Raw genomic sequence first — 18,892 nt, 5'->3', positions numbered from 1 at the left:
CGCGCAAACCGTCGCGCTATACCTAAGCAGCGCTCTGCCCTGGCGGCAGCAACTAGGGAAGTCTATCGGAGTCTTATCTTACTTGCCTATCTCAAGTAAACTTCTCCAAAATTGCCACCGAAATAATGTGGCTTAACCGGGGTGAAGAGCAGCACAACAGCCCAGCGATTGCGCGATAAATCAAGACCCCTCTTCAGACCTGCTGAAAAACTCGCCAAATAAAGTTTAATCGTCAGCCGTGTGTAATGTCGGCAATTGTGGGTCAAGGCGAAGAACAGGATGAAAACAGAGCAAAATAGAGTAGAACCTCTATTTCTCAATGACGAGATTCGTCTCTTTAACGCTGTGGAGTCTTCGTAATATGAGCTGCCGATAGTCCTTGACAGAACTGGCGGTTGTCGTACGTTACTCAAACGGATGACAGATAAGGCGTGACAAAACTAAGCTCTCTCACAGTTCTCATATCCCATGTCACCTGCTATGATTGCGAGCTATTTTTTTTTTTCTAAGCTAGGATTAGGATTTAGTAGCTAACCAACACTCTTCACTCGCAGTCCAAGCTTTCATACAATTTTTTTTCCCGTTTATTCCTCTTCTCATTTTTTTTATCTGTCATAAAGAAAAAGGCACATAAATATACTCAACGCAGTTTCACACAAAATGATAGAAGAGGCACCCTCTCCTGTCCTACAGGACGCATCAACCGATTCTAAATCGCACGACGTCGAAGATATTGTCGAAGAGACGGCAGACACAAGAGTATTGGTAAGATGGCAGATGAAAAAATTTCAAACGATTCGCTTAATACATCTTGGCTTACACTGCAATGATAGACAAAACTCGGATACAAGCCTGTACGTTGAGGGAATATTTGCTCTCTCTGGGAAGAATCGATTCTAACGGGCTCTTGTAGGTGCTTCATAGAACCTTCAACTTGTTTCACAACTTTTCGACGACATTTGGTGAGTAGCGTCACTCATTACGCACTAGCAAGCACTCGACGAGATGGAAATACTAACAGAAATGTAACAACACAGCCGCTCTTTACTTCATCGGCGGTGTTCGAGTTACCTTTTCAACCGGCATTGCTGCTGGCGGTAATCTCGCCTACTGGTGAGGCTCCATCTCTCACTCATCACGATGAGTTGGTTGCCTTTGCTTGCTTGCTCACAACATTGTAGGACAAGCTTCATAGTCACTTGCGTCTTCACGTTCATCAGCGCTGCTGTCATTGCCGAAATCTGCTCATCGCTGCCGCTTGCTGGATCAATCTATCTCTGGGCGGCTGAGGCAGGCGGGCCGAAATACGGCAGACTCTTTGGCTATATCGTGGCGTGGTGGAGCACGACTGCCTGGACGACATTCTGTGCGAGTATGTTTGCTCTTAATCTTGGGCGAGCGAAAGACGCGCGAATTCGAGCAGACTGACCTAACTTCTCAAAACCTACAGGTAACACACAGGGTGCTGTTAACTACATGCTGTCTGTACGTCTTTAAACGAGCTTAAAGTCTCTTATTTCAACCAAAGATGTCATGACCAGACTGACAAACTTGGGATAGGAAACGGTCGTTTTCAACCTAGACTTCCCCTCGGATCCTTCAGACGTTAAATTCCGTGCCGTGCAATGGATCTGCACCGAAGTCTTACTCGGCTTAGCAGCGTTATGGAACCTTCTTCCTCGTATGTTGTTGTTGCATCCCATTCCCCACCTTCTTCCTCTGTATGATCCCCCATTCCTCAACTAAACAACATTCAACAGCAAAATACTTTAAATGGATCTTCTATCTCTCAACCGGTTCTGTCCTCCTCGACTTCGTCCTCAACATGATTTGGCTCCCCATCGGCACAAGCCAGACCATCGGCTTCCGCTCTGCCCATGATGCCTTCATGACTACGTACAATGGCACCGGCGCCTCTCCCGGCTGGAATTGGTGCCTCTCTTATCTTGCAACGGCCGGTATCCTCATCGGGTTCGATGCGTCGGGCCACGTCGCCGAAGAGACACGCAACGCCGGCGTAACTGCGGCTCGAGGCATCTTCTGGAGTACCGTGGTCAGCGGGATTGGAGGTTTTGTCGTCGTTATCCTCTTCCTCTTCTGCACTGTAAGTCGACATGCCTTGTCGTCACATGGTGAAACAATCTAACCCATCTCTACGACAGCCTGACCCAGACACTCTCTTCTCCTACGGCAGCGTTCAGCCATTTGTGCCTCTATATGCCGTCCTCCTAGGCCAGGGTGGTCACATTGTGATGAACGTAGTTTGCATCGTCGCCTTATGGTTTGTATGTTTTAACCCTTTACTTTGCTATATCCAAAATTCCTCATCCACGCGGCTTACGCTTGCCTAGAACACTGCCATCGCTATCCTGGCCGCCTCACGTCTCGTCTTCGCCGTAGCTCGAGATGGTGTCCTGCCCTGGTCATCCTGGGTGTCCCAAGTCGTCGACGGCCAGCCCCGCAACGCCGTAATTGTCGTCTGGGTCGTCTCTTCCATCATTACTTGCACCATCCTCCCCTCCTCTGTGGCCTTCACATCGCTTGTATCAGCCGCCGGTGTGCCCTCTGCTGCAGCCTACGGACTTATCTGCCTTGGCCGACTCTTCTTTACGCCCAAGACGTTTCCCAAGCCAGCCTGGAGCCTGGGTCGTTGGAGCAAGCCTTTTCAGGCAATCTCTGTCCTGTGGAACGGGTGGGTAGTCGCGGTGCTCTACTCGCCATATGAGTTCCCCGTCACGGGTTCTACGTTTAACTATGCGCCGGTTATTATGGGGGCCGTGACAATCTTTGCGTTGCTTTCCTGGTGGTTGATTCCAGAAGACAGGTGGCTGCCGAGCCAGCGGATAAAAGAGCAGCTCTTGGCAGGAGAGTCTGCGGATGAAGAGTGATTTCAATTGGGTAGTAGCAGAGGTAGTTGGAGTGCTGGCCTGGTGCACGTCTTATATATAATATAATACAACTCGTTAGTAAACGGCAAATATCTACGCCATGGATTTCTAAAGTAGACAAAACAAAATATACCACCAGATGTCTAAATAAATCGATATAAATTGGTTTGAGAAATGTGATTGTCTGTTCACAATCTTCGAGGATATGGCACAAAACCTTTGCAATAATAGACGTCATATTTCATAACTATCACTATCACTAACAACTTTTTTTTCGTCATCATGGATATCTCAACTACCACCGATATCAATGCCATATCATGCCATGCTATGCAAATCATATCTATTCCATGCCGAGTCCCGGCCCAAAACGCCAAACGTCCCTTTGCTCGTCTCCCAAAATTTTAAAAGACACCAAAGAGAAAAAAACGAAGAGAAAAAGAAGAAGGTATCAAAGAAAAAAAAAAGAAAAACCCCAAATGAAAGGTCGAGACAAGCAGCTTAAGCCCACCAGTCACCCTGGTCGCGCATGGCCTCAGCAACCTTGACGAAGCCGGCAATGTTGCTGCCGGCAACCAAGCTGGGGAGCTCGCCCTCCTTGGAAGAGACATACTTCTGGGCAGTCTCGAGACCGGCCAGGAAAGCGCTCTTCATGATGCACTTGAGCTTGTCGTCGACCTCCTTCTCGGTCCAGGTGAGGCGCTGGCTGTTCTGGGCCATCTCGAGACCAGACACGGCGACACCACCGCAGTTGGCGGCCTTTCCGGGGGCGTACCAGACGGACTTTTGGCCCTTCTCCTTGCGCTGGGCCTCGAACAGATCGATGGCCTCCTGGGTGCAGCCCATGTTGGAGCCCTCGGCGACGACCAGGACGCCGTTGGCGACGAGAGCCTCAGCCTCGGCCTTGTTGATCTCGTTCTGGGTCGCGGACGGGAGGGCGACGTCGACCTTGCCCACGTGGACCCAAGGCCTGGCGCCGTGGTAGTACTTGAACTTGTCGGCGTAGTTGAAGTCGGTCAAGGGCCGTCGCTGGGCCTTGAGGTCGGCAATGGCGTTGATGTGCTCCGGCTGGAAGGCGCCGTCCTCGGGCGCGACGAGCGAGCCCTTGGAGTCGGACAGCGACACGACGGTGGCGCCGAGCTCGATGCACTTGAGGGCGGCGTACTGGGCGACGTTGCCGGAGCCGGAGATGGCAACGCGCTTGCCGGCGAGGGAGCCCTGGCCGGCGTGCTGGAGCATGTGCTCGACGTAGTAGACGAGGCCGTAGCCCGTGGCCTCGGGGCGGATCAGACTGCCGGCCCAGCTCAGACCCTTGCCGGTCAGGACGCCCTCGAACCGGTTCCTCGCCTGGCGGTACGCGCCGAACATGTAGCCAATCTCGCGGCCGGACACGCCAATGTCGCCGGCGGGGACGTCGGTGTCGGCGCCGATGTGGCGGGACAGCTCGCGCATAAAGGACTGGCAGAAGCGGCGGATCTCGTTGTCGGACTTGCCCTTGGGGTCGAAGTCTGAACCTCCCTTACCACCACCCATGCTGACTATATAGATGATGAATGATTAGCTTCAGAGCAGGTATCAAATAGGTGGGCATTTCTTACGGCCAGTCAGGGCATTCTTAAAGATTTGTTCAAAACCGAGAAACTTGAGACTACAGACTTTTTGTCAGCTTTCTTGGCTCATTTCTATTAGACGGTGAAACTGCAAGAGGCTCTTACATGGACAAGTTGACGGTGGGATGGAATCGAAGTCCACCCTTATACGGGCCCAGGGCAGAGTTGAACTGGACTCGGTATCCTCGGTTGACGCGCAGCTGGCCCTTGTCATCCTCCCAGGTGACACGGAACTGCAGGACACGCTCGGGGATGGAGGCGACCTCGAGGGCGGTACGGTATTCGGGGTGCTCCTGGAAGAGGGTGCTGTCCTCGAGGGTGCTGGCCAGCTCTGTTGGTATTTGGGTTAGTACATATAGGCAAGATATATATATATATATATATAATGGCTGGATGATATAGGGACTAACCCTTGTAGGCCTGCTCGAATTCGGGCTCGGAAGGAAGGTTAGACATTATGAATGGTGTCTTGCTGAGCCTCGTTGTCGTCTGAAGTGATGTATGGTATCTGGTTATATACGTTGTTTGCTTGGTCCTTCAAAGTCTCTTGAAGCGACAGCTAGATGAATCAAGTCACGACAGTTGGATATGGGAAGAGATGAAGAGAAGAAAGAGAAGGAGGGAGAAGAGGAAAACCCGTCTGTGGCGGGAAGGACGTTGCTCTATATAGTTGTTTGCTTATGGATATTGCCCATCACCAAGCCCAAGCTAAACTTTCCACTCTCGGCGAAACTCAGCAACAAAGAGAAAGATTTAAAAAAAAAAAAACACCACCGGGAGGGTCGTTCATCCCACACACGCCCCTCCCCATGGGACGTTACGTTCTAACAGATCTAAGCCATGGCTTGATACTTCACCACTACTGTAAGCTTTCTCTCTCTCTCTCTCTCTCTTTTTGCTCCGAAAGTCGCTCACGGGGGGGTGTGCCTGCTTAGATGAGCCTGAAACAGGGTTGGAGTGGTGGCATCAACACCACCCAAAAACAGTTATAGCCAGAATGCGAGAGATCTGGGAAAAGAAAAAAACTAATGCGCCTCGCCGTAATCGCTCACCGGTGCTGGCAGAAGACGCCCCACGCGCGATATTGGGAAGGATGTAATTCAAGGCTGAACGCTGCGTCTCACAGAAACACACACACACACACACACAAGGACCGATTGCCGCACAATATGGTTTGAAATCAGCCAACACACTGGGGGAAGAGGAGGAGTGTGTGTATACATAAAAATATGTACTACTGCTAGTAGCGTGGCGGCTCGATATCTTGCTATCTATCTACCAAGCCATGATCTCATCAAGTAAACCATATCGATAATTAAAAGAGCAACAATACAAAAAAAGCCGATCCACCAAATAAAGACACACGCAAAAAAAAAAAAACGCCGACTTCAACAACCGATATCTGCGGCTTGACTAGCGCCCATTTTATCAATGTCCCTATCCGAGCGACCCCGTCCGCCGTGATTGGCCAGTTGCGCCGTGACGGTTTGAAGATACAATTGCGTTCGCCCATGGCCATTGTCCAATCGCAGCGCGGCTGGCTGCCGGGGCGCCGTAACCGGCACGCGACGCTGTTTCCACCAGCATCGGAGGCTTAAGATATAGATAGTCTATCTGTGTAATGCATTTATTTTATTTTTTGGCATGACATGTGTAATTGGAGATGCAAATCAGCCAGTGATGCGAGTCTGCGCCATTGAGAGGACGCTTACCTTGGTGGTCTACGTGGCAGGCCATAGGCAACCCAAATCCTTATCTCGACCTTGGGAGGTGACGCCACCGTATGCATTTCAGATTGCACATCAGCATATGCCGTCGTACATACAGTGCTGCTACTAGCAATAGTAGTACTCGTATCAGAGTTTAAAACGCTTTTTCTTCAATTTCACTTTACTTCAATTTAATTTAATTAATTAATTATTATTATTATTATTACTATGATTTTTTCACAGCGTCTCTTCTCTAGTGCGAATCGTAACACAAACATGTGCTCGGCACCATCGCATTGAAAAGGCTTCAATAGGCAAATTCCCAAATAGGCCCGATATAGCGTCTCTAGTATATGGATGCATTCTACGTATATTGCGCATCTATACAACTTCCCCTTTCTCCGAATTCTCCCGTCATCCCGCAGTACGAATCGCCCTTACCCATCGATGCCGAAACCATACACCAGCGATATCTATCAACCGACAATATAATAGGCCAGACAAGATCCAGGACCCTTCAAGGCGGCAAAGTGCGGTATCGGAGTGGCACGGGAAACCGCCACGCCAAGATTATTTGCTGGCCTGACAAACGCGCGGGAGGCGAGCAACAATAATCTGAGACTAGCATATGAAATGCGCATAATAGTATTAGCGGCAGTCGGTTTGGGCCTCGGAATAAGCCAGGCGCTGCATTCCATCAGCGCCGAACGTATATACGCACCTCTCGGCGATGCCATGCAAGAATTCAACATCTCGTCTAATAATTGCTGGACGTAATATGATCCTGAAATGCTCTTCCTTCTTTATCCTCAATGATACGCTATTCCGACTAAATAAATGAATAAAATCAAAAGCTGTGATATACATGATCCCATACACCATGGAGTGTGCCATCATCATAGCACGACCGCCTCCTCTTCCGCGTCCTTTGGCATCGAATTATTCCACTCATATTACATCATACACATCCAATGATGAATACAACAGCAAATTGATGTTAGCTCTCCTCGCTTAACAAGGAGATAAAAGTAGATCAACAAGGGAAAAGAAAGGGTTGCGTGCATCATTATACATCTCTCCACTCACTCACTCGCCTTTTGCACCCCCCTCTCTCACCAAATAGCTGCTTGATCTGCATCAAATCTGGAAAGCTCCTTGCCTGCGTCCTCCAAATCCTTCTTAGCCTTCATCCGCATGTAGAAAATGGGGCAGTCCTTGCTACTGCAAATAACTTCGCAGTGCATGCTGCCTTGGCATCTCTGGCATTGCGTCCACAGCCGTCCAAACCGCACCTCCAGGTCTGATACCCGATCCAACGTCTTGTTGTACAGCTCTCCTACACGGGGCGCGCAGTCGCTACACACTGCGCCTGCACTCTCGTGCTGGCCTGTGAGTGGCTTCTTGCACCCCATGCACGTCTGCGTCTTCTTGGCAAACTTCATGAGTCCTCCCACCGTGGGGGCCGCAACGGAGATGATGCGCGTGTGGTCTCCATTCAGCAGAGACCTGGCCTTTGTCTCACCAAGAATGGGCTCAAAAATACGGCCAAGCGGCTTCGCCAACTGGTTGTCCAAATAGTATTTAGTGTCGATCGGCACGTTGTTCTCCAGGACGTAGATTGGATCCTCTGACTTTTCAAAGTTTTTGGCTCCCGCCGCACCCCTCACCATGACATACGCCACTCGATCGCCAAGACCAGGAGCCGAGCCGGCGTCACGCTTCTTCATCCTTTGCGCAAGCTCGACGTGGGCCTGCTTGGCTGCATAATCCTCTTTGGTGAGGGCCTTTGTGATGACCAGTTTCGACATGTCAACCTTATTCTGCAGCAGATCTGCAATCGTATTTTTGACGTAGCTTTTTTTTTTTTTTTTAAAGATGTTAGTGATTCTGAACAACACAACACAACCCAAATAACATTCCACTTACTCTTGTGCACCTTGAACGTCTCGGTCAATAAGAATCATTCTCAGGACTTTTTCGATAACGGTCTGCGCTAGCAAGCAGTTATCGCGTCGCACCGTTTCCAGACCCTTGGTGTCCATCTTGTCGTATTTTTCCGTCCTTGTCCAGTACAGCCCGGCATATCGCTTCTTGTTGATGAGAAGATACGGGAAATAGACCTTTTCGAATTCCAGCTTGATTGGCTTCGGGAACTTCTCTGATACATATTTGGAGGCTTCTTCGCCAAGTTTCATCGCCTCTGCGAGATCCTTGGTTCCAAATTTAACCATGACGGAATCGGTATCACCGTAGATGACCTGGGCATCGTGGGCATAGCCGTTTGCGATATTGTACCTCTCCTCCACCTCTCGTTTCGTCTTCTCAATCATCTGACGGCCGAAACTAGTTGTGCTACTTGCGATTGCGAGACACGGCAGCTTTCCTGTTGTTGCACCCGTCAAGCCGTAAACACTGTTGGCGCTGACTTTCAGCGCCAGCTGTCTACCGTTCAGCACAGCTTTCTTGAAGGGATCTGTCTCTTGGGCAAGCTCTCGCTTGGCTTGCTTTCTGGCGGCAAGCAATTCTTCAAGAATTTGAGCGAGTAAACCCTTGCGCTTTGAGGCCGTCACGAACTGATCTTTATTAGGGGTGATGATATAATCCACATCTTTTACGAGATTAAACCTCTCTGCATCTCCAGGTCTTAACAAAGTTGTGTAGCAAAGGTTGTGTGCCTGAATGATACTTGGATACAGAGAAGCAAAATCCAGCGTAGCAATAGGTACATCGTAGTATCCTCTTGTCGGCTCAATAACTGTCGCGCCTTCATACTGAGCATCTGTCCCTTGAGGGGAGATATTAGGGATGACTAGCTTCTGTTCCAGTGCTTTTCGGAAAAGCTGGCTCACGAATTTGATCTGCTGTCCACGTGAAAGCAAGAAGTTGAATGGGACACCCGTGACTCTGGCCATCTCTGTATAATTTTCCATACAAGACAGCTTATCCATCAGTCTCTGCGGAAGATAGGCGTCCTTCAAACAGTAGAGCGCTAGACGACGTCTCGACTCGGGTGTTCCGTTGAACAGTTCTGTAATCATGGTGTGATGCACATCTTCCTTTTGCTCGCCCAAGAACTGTGAGCACACAGAGTTGAGGGTGTAACTTCGCAGGTGGTGATCCCGCTGCACTAACTGCAGCATGTCGAGCTGTAATCTGCCATTGGTATTTGTGGTTTTGGTGTCTCGGCTACCGATCTGTTTGCTTGTGAAGTTGGTATCCTTCACCTTGGAGGGCTTGCTGGGAATGCGGGACCAGTATTCAAAGCCGTGTACTTTCAGGTGCTTTGCACGATCAAGAAGGTAAGGGAAATCAAAGTTGGAAATATTGTATCCAGTAATGACGTCTGGGTCAACCCGGACGAGGAACTGCTGCCACTCGTGGAGCATCTGCTCCTCTTTTTCATAATCCAGGATTTGCGTGGCCACAATGGGGCTGGTAGTATCCAAGCAAAAGACATTTCGGATAAAGGGCTTCTTCTCTCCGTATTTGGTCACGACGTTTGCAATTTGAATAACGGGATCCACGTTGGCTTCGGGGAAGATTCCTTTGCGTCCAGCACACTCAATATCGAAGGATAGGATACGCAGAGGAGCCATCTTGGCCCACTCTCCTTCTGGCTTGTGGGCAATAAGATCCGCATAATTGATTTCGGCTTCGATTTGGCAGTTGGATTGCCGGCTGTGTTCTGGGATTAAGCTGTAGCTACCAGCAGGGGCTTCCACCCATGACATGCCTTGAATCTAATTGAATGGTATGTTAGCCACAACACTCTTGGGGGTAGGTTAAATGGGCAGCAGAATAAATTCTTACCTTGCAATCTACCATGAATCGTAGCACATATTGAATATTATCATACGTCCGTAGACCACCTTCCAAAACTCCCCACATGCCTTTCCAATTCGCATGCCCCTTCTCTATTGTCGATCGCACCGAGTGTATAAACTTGGGGTCCGTTACTGTGATTTTGAGATAGGGACTCTGTACGTTGCCCTGGTAGTGATATATGTCTTCTCTCATGGCCAAGCTGACCGAATGGATCGCAGGCTGGTGTTGCGCGACCTGCGTCTCAAGGTATGCCTTGAATAGAGCGCAGTCCTTTGGCTGAAAGGACAATGGCGCAGCCACGTAAAGATAGTGCTTGAAGTCGGTGACATGCAGCATGACGGAGTGCCCCTCCATCGTCACGCCAAAGAGCTTCACGGTGACCTTGCCGCCATTCAGCGTGCCCTCTTCGGCCTCAATGGACTGGAAGCAGAGGTTGTCTCGAGATGGGACAAAATCCGTCACCGGCGGTCGGTCCCATGCCTGGTCCTTTTCTGTGTTGTTCTGCTTGCGTTCTGATATATCTTGGCTGAGCTTCTCGAGGACTTCGGATTCGAATGCGCTCTTGGGCTGGCCGGCCCCCAGCCTAGATCCCACAGGCTTCTGTGAGCTGAGGAAGCGAGGTGTTGGCACGGGTTCATCCACATCGGTCTTTCGCTTCTTGAGATTCGATGGCGACGAGGATATATTCTGGCCAGTGCGGGACTCGCCCAGCACCCGCTTCTGGGGGACAACCGTAGCAGCCATGATGATCTTCTTTCCGCTGTTATTCTTTCTAGGACGTGCGTACCAAGAAAGATCAAGGCCAGCTACTTGTCGTCATGAGACGGATCCCAGAGGTCTGTGAAGCGAATTGCTGGTCGCGGGAGAGAAAGGTGGGATTTCTCGCTTCACGGCCGACACGGTAATATTTCCAGATGCCGGCACATACGCGCCTTTGGACCGTGACGTGACGGGGTCCCACCCGTTGTTTAATGGGCTTTTGCACGTGAGTTGGCGTTCTCTCGCCACTGTATTCCGCACTAAGCAGCTTTTTCCGGGGGCTCCCGCCACTAAACTTACCTCCAGGCACAGGAACCAGCTTTTCCCCTACTTTGGCGCAGAGATTCCACACAACAAGACGCCACCACACAGGCTAGAACAGACTCAATCTATGGCTTTTGGTGAAGAATAATATATTCGCTATTACAGGCTGGTCATTGGCAATCGAAAGGCAGCATTAGCGTACTAGGCGGTCACAACTACTGTGGAGAGTTGGAGTCACCACTGAGGAATCTTTAGAGCTTCAGCAGCCCCTCATCTACAGAGTAGCAAGACGCTCCAAGACTACCTACTTAGTACCCAGTAATAGGTATTGTACGAAATGCTACTGTAGTACCTAAGTATATAAAACTGTGTAGATACTTGATGGAATATTCGAACGAATAAGCAAAGCTGCGGGACCTGTGAATCGCTACGGGTAGCACATGAGGCAGCTTCAGAGCGTATGAGTCGAGACAGCCGCGCAATGCTAGAGCAGCACTCTGCTGACAGATCGGCCTCATCTGCTCATCTCCTATTTTCCCAATTAGTAAGAATTCCCCGGTAGAAGCTGGCAAGAAATCTGAGAAAGAGGCAAGGAAGAAAGCAAGCTGTCGTATCAGAGGTGTATTCTTGTTGCTCAACACACGTCCCTTGCGGGATCATTCAGTTAAGCCATGCATTTGAAGAACATTCATCATGAAATAGCATGCGAGGAAGTAGCTAAATTGTGGCCTTTTTCTTACCTCTGCGTCATTTGTGATTCTTTTGATCTAAGATAAAGATTCTGAGTTTGTCATGGCATGCTTCTGGTCATCATGATCATGTGCTTGAAGGGGTAGGTGGCAGCTTGTGCGAAGATGGGCACATTTGCAGAAGAAACCATGAGGCACAGAGGAGAAGAAAAGGAGTGAGAGGAGAGGCAGAGAGGACAAAGGATCCTACATGGTAAAAATAGAACATTTAGCCGGGGCTCAGTTACTGATGCAACATTCAGCAGCTTGGCAGCAGCTTCTTAGGTAACAAGTCGCGTGACTTGGAGTCTGCGCGGGCAAACAGCTGCCTTCGTGTTGCCGAAATGTAACGCAAAAGTGGCCGGATGCATCCATCACCTGGGCCATACAAGTCTATGACTCTTAAAACGAACAAATAGCAAGCAACGCCGCTCTCCACTTGTTCAATTCCCTATATTAATCGTCATGGAAGCCGTTTAAACTAAAGAATACAATAATAACTGTTTATATACAAACTGCAAGGCGGTAAGCAGACTTGTCGCACATGCCATGGGTGCCATCATCTACCCCCCTTGTCTTTGTCTTGCGTGTAACCATGATCTCTCCCTCACCCCTGAACGCCAGCGCTGTATAAGATGTAAATAATCCTCTCGCCCATTTATGTCTTCCTTTTTTTTTTTTTTTTCACCCTATTATTCTTGTCATCAACCCAGAAGGCGGGTCAAAGCAAAAATCTAGACGTCTCTATTCTTTCTTTGGCCCTTTTATATCGTCTATCGTCCCTACCCCTTATTGCACCTGGATAGTTCCGAGATCGCACCAACCATTAACAGGCTAGAAGGAGTCAGCGTTTGTTCATGAATTAGCAAAAAGGACGATCAAAAGCATAACTCACAAGGCAACTAAGATACTTGCACCAACTACAGGTGGTACCAATCTTGTAAAAGTTGTGAATCAGAACAACAAAGACGACGATAACCGCCACAAGAGCGGCTGCTCGGACAAGCCACCAAGCCCACCACAGAGGCTTCCTTCCTTTGAAAAATCCAACTGGGTTTTTGTAAAAAGGAACAGTATCTGGATCTTGTGCTCCTGGTACCGCCGAATAAAACGGATCTGGACCAATTCTCCGCCGCAACGAATTAGGAGAATGGAGAAGGCAGATACCCAAGACAAGGCCCATCAAGAATCCTCCAATGTGAGAAAAGTTGTCCAGGCCAGGTAACAGGCCAAGCACAAAAGAAATAACCATGTCAATTATGATGAAGAGCAGGTCTTTGACGGGGCTTCGGCGGTCCTTCCATGAGTATAGCAGATCGATCAAAGTAAGAGCAATGATGCCGAACAGAGAGCCTGAAGCTCCCGTGGAGGCTATGCCAGGGGCAGCGTAGTTGCCTCCCATGACGAAGCCGAAGATGCCAGCGCTCATGTAGACAAGGAAAAATCGAATGGATCCAATTGCAATCTCCATCTCTTTGCCGATGGTGAGCTGCATAAGCAAGTTGAAGCCAATGTGGATAAGTCCGGCATGCATGAATATAGGAATGATGAAGCGGAACCACTGGTTGGGCGCAGGCGATTGATTTGCGTTGCCGTCAAACTTGGGGTTAGGGACGTCGCCGCCGAAGCCACACAGCTCCGAAAGAGGGCAGAATTGCGTGCTCTTTGTGGCGTTGGGGCAAAGAAACTGCACCTCAATGGTAGAACCCTGAATCTCCTTGATATTGTGCATGCAGGGCACATATCGGGCGCCCATGTTGATGAGAACCTGTGTCGATGGGCCGATCATGGGGTTGAACTGGGGCTTAATCATGATGGGAGAGCCCGTTAGTATACCTATCAGAATCATTATTGTTAGGGTCGCCAGCTTCCTTACACCAGTGGGGAGTCGAGGGTGCGTCCTTACCATTGCGCACCACTTCGGCGATGAAAACAGCGGCTTGCGCTATCGAAAAGATGTAAACCAGCCATGGGATGCGCTTCCTGTTGGCGCCTAGCATGCCCAGCTCTCCAACCCGAACCTTGCCTCTCTTATCCCGCCTCTGGTTTGACTGGTCGGCCGGCGCGTCGTAGATGTGGTCGGTGATGTCAGGCGATTTGCTCGTGTGGTCTTGCAACGGGATGTTTTCCGTCCTCGATCCATAGTAGCTCGTGTCTTGGTGGTAGAAGCCCTGCTGGGAGATGTCGCTGCTACTCGCGCCGCCCGGGCCTGGATGCGCATTCGTTGGGTATGCGTGATCGTCGAAGACGGTATCAAACGGCGACGCACCTGTCTGGCCCTGGTGGTTTACAGGAGCGCCGTATGGGCTCCCATAATGAGCATCCGAATAGCCTGGGTTGTACGCCTGCGGGAGGTCCGAGTCTGCGGATGGCGCGTGCGTGTGATCGTAGTAAGGGGGAGATTGGTGGCTTTGAGGCTGCCGGTTATCGCCATAGTAGTAGTTATTTGCTGCCATGGCGAACGGGCTGTCCCGCGGGCTCTAACGCCACGCACAAAAGATTAAGGAGGGGGGATAAACAGACAAAGAGCGTACGAGGCAAAATCAAGGGCCGGCCTCGGCAACGAGCGAACGTCTTCTATGTCCACAGAATCAGCGTATCGTGAGCAGAACAGAAGCTGCCTTGGTGTAGGTATGAAGGAGAGAAAAGTGAAATAGCATGTCTTGGTCCTGCGCTGGTTAAAGTTGGCTAACGGGCGATTACGTAGTGGATACGATCAAAAAGCCAAGCATTGCGGTAGTCGAGGCTGTGTGGGTGTGATTCGTACAGGCCGCCAAGCCAGCATAGCTTAGCAGTATTGATGTGTGCATGTAGACTGGAGACTGGAGACTGGAGTCGGTGCGCTGCCGGGTCTGTGCTCTCTTGCAGCAATGGATCGCCAAATTGCCACCAGACTCGTTTGGCGGTTTGGCACAGGGCTGGCTTACCGGTGTTTCAGGCCTCGGGAGCTCAGCGGGGGACGTCAAAAGGCACAGGGCCGGGCAGGCTGAAACGACTGAGCCGAGGAGATTATCAAGTTGACAGCGACAATGAAGCAATGAAGCAGAACCGCTGCCTGGAACAAAGAAACGCAACGCCACAGATACATAGTTTGGAATACGAGCCCCAGCGAAAAGTGGCTGCATGCACCGCCTGTCCTGGCTCCGCGATGAAACAAGCAGCGCACATCTCCTTTCAATACCCAGCGTCGTCGAGTCCCACGGCATGGCATGCGCAAGAGCGCTGACGCGGTGGATCCAGGGGGGCTGGGCTGTGCTGGTCGATCGGAGGCTCATGAGCAGCCAGAGAGGCTGCTATTTTGGACCAGCTAGAGCCGATGGAGGGCGGGCAGCCTATTGTTTTGCCCCTGCACGGCGCAGAGCTGGATGCATGTTCAAGCATCTTTTCCCTCGTGATGTTTGTTTGTTTCCGCTGCGTGCATTCGTATACTTTTAGCAGCTCTTTGTGCGCTGGACAGACGCTGCGACTTTCGCACCATGCTCTCCATTCCACGCCTTTGTCTTACACGGCTCACCCATGAGATCAGATCTGATCAGTCTCACCTTGCATACGAAAGCTATGTAGTCCGCGAATTATTCCCTAAACTGTAAATCTCCGTGAAAGCCTATTGACATTGCAAGTAAGCAACATACAAATAAGTACCCGTAACTATGGAGCAAATCAGTCAAAAAACACTTGGCGCGAACTCCACAGACTACCTAGGCAGGCATTAGGTACCTATGCTCAGACGGGAAGCATGACAAAGGCTCGAATGATTATCGGTTCAAGCTTGGATTGCTTGATTTGGTCTTGTCAAGTGTGGCGATCCTTTATTTACATAGCATAGTATTGGCCGAGTTGAACGGCTTCTTCTTTGTTTCTCTCTCTCGTGTTTGCTCATTAGTAGAAAATCCACTGACGCTCTCTATGCAATACTTTTTTTTTAAATCTTGAACAGGCTACCATCATTTAGATCATTTTTCCATACATGTATCTCATAATCAAACAAACATATAACAAGTACATATAATACACGTGAAGCAACCATGGACAGATGCTATGTCACATCTCCAACGTCATTCTCGTCATCGTAGACCTCCCCTCTTCCAAATCTATTTCTTCTTCTCTCCCTGCGAGTCATCAGATGAAGACGATTCGTCAGCCTTTCCCTTCCCTCTCCAATTTCCACTGAATACATCGGCAACCTGCTCAAAGATGATGTCGCTCATGCCTTTGCCCTCCTGGAAGCTCTTGTTATGCTCTTCCGCTCTCCTCTCTTTCCAGCCCTCGCTTTCGCCGCCCATCCAGATATCCTTCAGCACAGAATTTTTCGTCTCCTCCTGCTTTTGCTTGTGCGCAGCCTCTCTCTCCTTCTGCTCCTTTAACAACTGCTGTGTCCTTTTTGCGCCTTCTGGCAAACTCGTATCGAATATTGACCCCACTCGGCTCCCAAGTCGGCCGTATACAGACTGTCCTGTGTATTCGTACGCAAGCTGGTTGGTGCAGAGCGAAAACGTTCCCACCAGCACAAACAGTCGGATATCGGCTTTTCTGGGAGGGAGCAGCATGGCTAGAGGGGTTATGATTGCTCCGGCGAGCGCTGCCTTGTGTATGAATTCATTGCGAGGGGGGAGAGGCGTTTCGGGTTGCTCAGACATGGTTTAATCTCTGATTGTGGTATATCGCAGGGACCGGCAAGGGTGTGTGCACCGCCAAAATGGTGAGATGCGGACAAGAGAAAGATGTCAATGCAATACGTATGCTCTCTTAGCAATTCGGTTCGATTGGAGTGCGCGGCACAGCTTATGGAATGCGCAATCAGAGATTAGCAGTGACGGATGGTAGAGCCAGAAGATTCAAATCGGTTGCTCAAATCATCGCAACTTTTTTGCGGGGCGGCTCTTTGATGTGGCCAATCAGGCGACTTCTGCCGGCCTCCAGCGGTGCTCGCTTTGTCCTCCACCATTCAGTAAACCTCAGACGATGGGCTCAATTTTTGGTTGGCGCTGAGGAATGATTTACCATCAGCCACGCATGTAGGAAACTACTAATTAGTAGGACTTATGAGCTGAGCCTGGCAAGTGATTAGGATCTTGTCGAGATCCGGGGAACAGCGCGTGCGGTTGGTTCAAGAACTACAGAGAACCTAACATCTACCATCTACATGCATCATTATAAGCGAGATCATCAACTCGCTTTGCATCCTCTTTCCAGCACCGCGGAAGCTAGCAGCCTGTTGGTGCGGGCCGCATGCATGCATGGCTCAAAATGCTTTCTGTTGGACCGCTGCTCTGGTTCCGCCGTGTTACTGTATGTAAATTAAGAGAAACATGAATCAGCCAGAACAGAGGTACATGCATCCGAGCTCTTCTATCGAGTTGAGTAGAGCGTCACACATCTCCAGTTGCCACCACTTCTGTACCAGCATGGCGTAGAGCCATTCAGGCATATAGTTCAACCCGGCGTTGTCAGCTTATTTTGGCTGACCGCAAGAAGATGCCAACCGACATGCCTACATCTACATGCAGAATGGAGCTCTCCATAGCACTCCGTATAAGAGAGGGGAGATGCATGCAAGACACGTATTGATACGACGATGACACGGCAGCAGCAGTACATAGTGTATGTAGGTATTACCGCTACAAGCCATACGAACCGAGGCATTTCTTCACCTACCTGAATAGTAGCATGGAAACTACTCATAGCACTTTAGTGCCAGTCTTGATAGCAGCGGTATACAGCTTGAAGTATGTTAGTTTTCTGCCCACGTGAACGTGGATGTGCCTGTATGACACTAGGGGAAGACTGCCGCCCGGCCAACCCTGTCAACCTAGTCCAAGTACATGTACTGAGGCGCTTCCGGTGATCAGAGATCAGATTCAAGTCGAGCAACGCGCTGCCGCTAACAGATGCGCGTTGGCTGCCTACATTGGATAACGCCGACTTGGTGAAATGCATGATCCAGTGGGGGATCAAGGATCCAAGGTGTCGGCGAACTACTAACTAGCAGGGTTAGCATTAGGTAGCACGGCGACTATAGCATTACTACTGGACTCCCATGGTGCATGCGATTGCAGTACTTTTGTGTAGAAAGGAGTCATCAAGAGGGGAAATCAAACCGTGATGCAAGGGCTGGAGGCAAACCTCTTCCAGGGGACTGTCGCTTGAGTCAAGTTTGCTCATCGCCACACCCGCAAAACCCCTGTAAACGGCGTACTGTATACTACTACCTATGTACGTGGGTGAGAGTTCTACGAGAATATCATACATACGCCGGGTGATAGAATCCATCCGATGGCTGGCATTACAAAGTACATTTGTAATACCTAGTCTAAGATAACTCAGAGCCAGCCGAGATACAATGCTGAAGCTCTCATACTTGTATTGCTGCTGCATGTGCCTACCATCTTCAAAATACCGAATGTACCACAAATGCTGAGACAAATGCACGGAGTATGTTCGGAGTTAAAGGACATGCTCTATCTCCCCCGTAGCACTAAAGCAGCACAGCATGCAGTACAGACTGCAGAGCACACGACGGCATTTTCGACATCCAATCGCCATTTACCCGACTCCCAGGTTTCGGCCCTTGTCGACGACGAACCCAGCAATGTGTTTCGTTGGCCAAGCGCCAACATCAAGCTCGCTCGCCATCCTGCGGCCCCCATGGCCAAGGATCGCTAGGTAGTCGACGATGCAACCCATCGAGTACTTGTTCCCGCCATAGCACTCCGCGCAGCGATGGAGGTACAGCAGCTCACATGTCCGTCTCCGGCTGCCGCGCGAATCCCGCGCCAACGAAAAGTTGTCAGACGCCCTTTGGCAGTGCTTGGCTAGTGCGGTGCTGGTAGATTACCTGTCAACCGGGACTATTGGTTAGTGTACCAACCTGTCAACTTGGAAGGATTTCTGCATCTTACCAACAGCGTTGTAGGGGGACCTGCATGACTGGGGGCGACATGCATACAATGCAGTATTGCTGTTACATAGTATGTACTTGGGCATTCACGATCCAATTCCTGTGAGAAAGCCGCCGTCTTCAATGCATTAACTAAGACGGGGGGCCAATGCGGGTGCGGATGAGACTACGGCGGCCATAGTTGCATGATGATGCCTACGTGTAAGTAAAA

The 18,892-nt window shown here is 50.1% G+C and overlaps 6 protein-coding genes across 6 annotated transcripts; 1 reads left to right on the top strand and 5 right to left on the bottom strand.

The window, feature by feature from the left end:
• The first annotated feature begins 114 nt into the window (after positions 1–114).
• TrAFT101_008902 (uncharacterized protein) lies at positions 115–3,027 on the top strand. Its single transcript, XM_024899748.2, has 11 exons — positions 115–400; positions 457–765; positions 834–854; positions 914–962; positions 1,038–1,113; positions 1,182–1,372; positions 1,451–1,485; positions 1,561–1,681; positions 1,761–2,104; positions 2,163–2,285; positions 2,352–3,027. The coding sequence occupies exons 2-11, from the start codon at positions 661–663 to the stop codon at positions 2,886–2,888; spliced, it is 1,602 nt and encodes a 533-aa protein (XP_024761675.1). The 5' UTR covers positions 115–400; positions 457–660; the 3' UTR covers positions 2,889–3,027.
• A 91-nt stretch (positions 3,028–3,118) lies between these two features.
• Positions 3,119–5,446, bottom strand: GDH2 (NAD-dependent glutamate dehydrogenase). Its single transcript, XM_024910560.2, has 4 exons — positions 4,909–5,446; positions 4,604–4,829; positions 4,487–4,536; positions 3,119–4,426 (listed from the first exon to the last, which is right to left on the bottom strand). Exons 1-4 carry the CDS (start codon positions 4,952–4,954, stop codon positions 3,390–3,392), a joined length of 1,359 nt encoding a protein of 452 aa, XP_024761676.1. The 5' UTR covers positions 4,955–5,446; the 3' UTR covers positions 3,119–3,389.
• Positions 5,447–6,683: 1,237 nt separating this feature from the next.
• TrAFT101_008900 (uncharacterized protein) lies at positions 6,684–7,107 on the bottom strand (the record flags this gene model as incomplete). The annotated part of the gene is made up of 2 exons (XM_066128464.1): positions 6,684–6,828; positions 6,929–7,107. The coding sequence occupies 2 exons, from the start codon at positions 7,105–7,107 to the stop codon at positions 6,684–6,686; spliced, it is 324 nt and encodes a 107-aa protein (XP_065984583.1).
• Positions 7,108–7,319: 212 nt separating this feature from the next.
• Positions 7,320–10,776, bottom strand: POL3 (DNA-directed DNA polymerase delta; the record flags this gene model as incomplete). The annotated part of the gene is made up of 3 exons (XM_024899951.1): positions 7,320–8,061; positions 8,134–9,947; positions 10,018–10,776. 3 exons carry the CDS (start codon positions 10,774–10,776, stop codon positions 7,320–7,322), a joined length of 3,315 nt encoding a protein of 1,104 aa, XP_024761677.1.
• A 1,440-nt stretch (positions 10,777–12,216) lies between these two features.
• Positions 12,217–14,858, bottom strand: TrAFT101_008898 (uncharacterized protein). The gene is made up of 3 exons (XM_024899813.2): positions 13,690–14,858; positions 12,679–13,619; positions 12,217–12,617 (listed from the first exon to the last, which is right to left on the bottom strand). The coding sequence occupies exons 1-3, from the start codon at positions 14,237–14,239 to the stop codon at positions 12,573–12,575; spliced, it is 1,536 nt and encodes a 511-aa protein (XP_024761678.1). The 5' UTR covers positions 14,240–14,858; the 3' UTR covers positions 12,217–12,572.
• Positions 14,859–15,642: 784 nt separating this feature from the next.
• On the bottom strand, positions 15,643–16,644 carry TrAFT101_008897 (uncharacterized protein). Its single transcript, XM_024907895.2, has one exon. It carries the CDS (start codon positions 16,418–16,420, stop codon positions 15,875–15,877), a length of 546 nt encoding a protein of 181 aa, XP_024761679.1. The 5' UTR covers positions 16,421–16,644; the 3' UTR covers positions 15,643–15,874.
• Between the last annotated feature and the right edge of the window lie 2,248 nt (positions 16,645–18,892).

The sequence above is a fragment of the Trichoderma asperellum genome, chromosome 5, assembly GCF_020647865.1.
Source record: "Trichoderma asperellum chromosome 5, complete sequence".
NCBI lineage: Eukaryota > Fungi > Ascomycota > Sordariomycetes > Hypocreales > Hypocreaceae > Trichoderma > Trichoderma asperellum.
Note: the sequence above shows the minus strand (reverse complement) of the source record. Positions and strands in the feature narration are given on the sequence as shown.

Coding starts and splice junctions, on each gene's coding strand:
- GDH2 (XM_024910560.2), bottom strand. CDS start 4,954: ATGTCTAACCTTCCTTCCGAGCCCGAATTCGAGCAGGCCTACAAGG. Junction 4,537..4,603: donor CCCACCGTCAACTTGTCCAT/GTAAGAGCCTCT, acceptor AAAAGTCTGTAG/TCTCAAGTTTCTCGGTTTTG. Junction 4,427..4,486: donor TAAGAATGCCCTGACTGGCC/GTAAGAAATGCC, acceptor TCATCTATATAG/TCAGCATGGGTGGTGGTAAG.
- TrAFT101_008897 (XM_024907895.2), bottom strand. CDS start 16,420: ATGTCTGAGCAACCCGAAACGCCTCTCCCCCCTCGCAATGAATTCATA.
- TrAFT101_008898 (XM_024899813.2), bottom strand. CDS start 14,239: ATGGCAGCAAATAACTACTACTATGGCGATAACCGGCAGCCTCAAAGC. Junction 13,620..13,689: donor CGCCGAAGTGGTGCGCAATG/GTAAGGACGCAC, acceptor TGATTCTGATAG/GTATACTAACGGGCTCTCCC. Junction 12,618..12,678: donor GCAAGTATCTTAGTTGCCTT/GTGAGTTATGCT, acceptor GACTCCTTCTAG/CCTGTTAATGGTTGGTGCGA.
- TrAFT101_008902 (XM_024899748.2), top strand. CDS start 661: ATGATAGAAGAGGCACCCTCTCCTGTCCTACAGGACGCATCAACCGAT. Junction 2,105..2,162: donor TCCTCTTCCTCTTCTGCACT/GTAAGTCGACAT, acceptor TCTCTACGACAG/CCTGACCCAGACACTCTCTT. Junction 2,286..2,351: donor GCATCGTCGCCTTATGGTTT/GTATGTTTTAAC, acceptor ACGCTTGCCTAG/AACACTGCCATCGCTATCCT.